The sequence below is a fragment of the Camelina sativa genome, unplaced genomic scaffold, assembly GCF_000633955.1.
Source record: "Camelina sativa cultivar DH55 unplaced genomic scaffold, Cs unpScaffold02489, whole genome shotgun sequence".
In the NCBI taxonomy this organism is placed as follows: domain Eukaryota; kingdom Viridiplantae; phylum Streptophyta; class Magnoliopsida; order Brassicales; family Brassicaceae; genus Camelina; species Camelina sativa.
Genome location: NW_010923601.1, coordinates 1 through 1223, shown reverse-complemented (window position 1 = coordinate 1223; position 1223 = coordinate 1). Strand labels below are relative to the sequence as shown.

At 45.0% G+C, this 1223-nt stretch overlaps 1 protein-coding gene across 1 annotated transcript; it reads right to left on the bottom strand.

Moving 5' to 3' along the window:
- Positions 1–20: 20 nt before the first annotated feature.
- On the bottom strand, positions 21–1014 carry LOC104774345 (probable xyloglucan glycosyltransferase 6; the record flags this gene model as incomplete). The annotated part of the gene is made up of 2 exons (XM_010498974.1): positions 307–1014; positions 21–137 (listed from the first exon to the last, which is right to left on the bottom strand). Coding segments are annotated over exons 1-2 (825 nt in total), but the record flags the coding sequence as incomplete, so codon positions are not given.
- Between the last annotated feature and the right edge of the window lie 209 nt (positions 1015–1223).

Sequence of the window (1223 nt, the reverse complement as noted above, 5' to 3'; positions counted from 1 at the left end):
CTTTGTTGCCATTTCTGTACTTCAGCTTTGATAAGCTGCTGAACATCTAACTCACTGGAGTCATCAAGAACCTGAACTAGCATTCTTTCTCTAGGCCAGTCAAGCATACACACAGCCCCAATAGATTGTTGGTAAACCTACAATCAAAATCAACTAGATGAGGTAACAAAACATGAACTGCAAGAACTCAAATGTGAATCAACACGGAAACCACACAAGAAACAAATCCTAGCTACAGATGGTTGATTCCCAATTGAACTCATCATCCTAACAATAGGGATAAAGGATCTACATACATGTGCTTACCTCCTTTTCATTGCACATAGGAATCTGCACAATCACCATAGGATAATCTTCCAATCTAACACCATCACCAACCAATCTAGTCGGATACTCCATAGAAGCAACAGGCTTAATACGACGAAGCTTGATCCAGAAACATCCAAGCACAAGAACCAAACGGTCAACGGACTGAATCAAGAACAGAACAATACACACATTGGTCAAACTCTGAAGCGGCGGAGCAAGATACGAAGCCCTGATCTCAAGCCACCAAGCGTAAACAACCTCAAGAGCAACCTCAGCGGAAGCAACAGAAGGAGGAGTGAAATGCCATCCTTTAAAATAAGCAGCGAGCTCGAAAAAGAGAAGAAGCACAACGAGAACTAAGAATCCTTTGATGAGACGGTACAATCGAGCGGAGGAGGATACGGAGGGGGGGTTGTCGTTGGCAATGCGGCGATTGGCGGTGCGGAGAAGGTAAAGGAAAGAGTGACCGATCCAGAGGAAGGAAGAAGCGAGTTGTTTGAACTTGAGGAGGTAGAGACGAGAGAGCTGACGAGCGGAACGAGTACGGATCCGATCTTTTTTATCGGGTTCGTCAACGACGGGAGTACGGATTTCGACGGTGAGGAAAGATTCATCGTCACCGGTGTAGAGAACGTCGTGATTGGTTGTTCTATCACGTTGCTTGTTCCACCATTGCTGAAACTCCTCGTTCTGGGAGCGAGACATTCAACGAAGCTCTCTGATTCGGAATCGAGGAATCGATCTGATTTGTTTATAGATCTGAGATTTTTTTTTTTTCTTTTTTCGGGGGGAGAGAAGAAGAAACCAACACACACACAACCACGATTGGGCTCTTCTCTAACAATAGAGAGAGAGAGATGACGTCTTTCTCCTCCCCCACCCCAGTGTGTGTCTGCTCTCCCATTTTTTTTTTT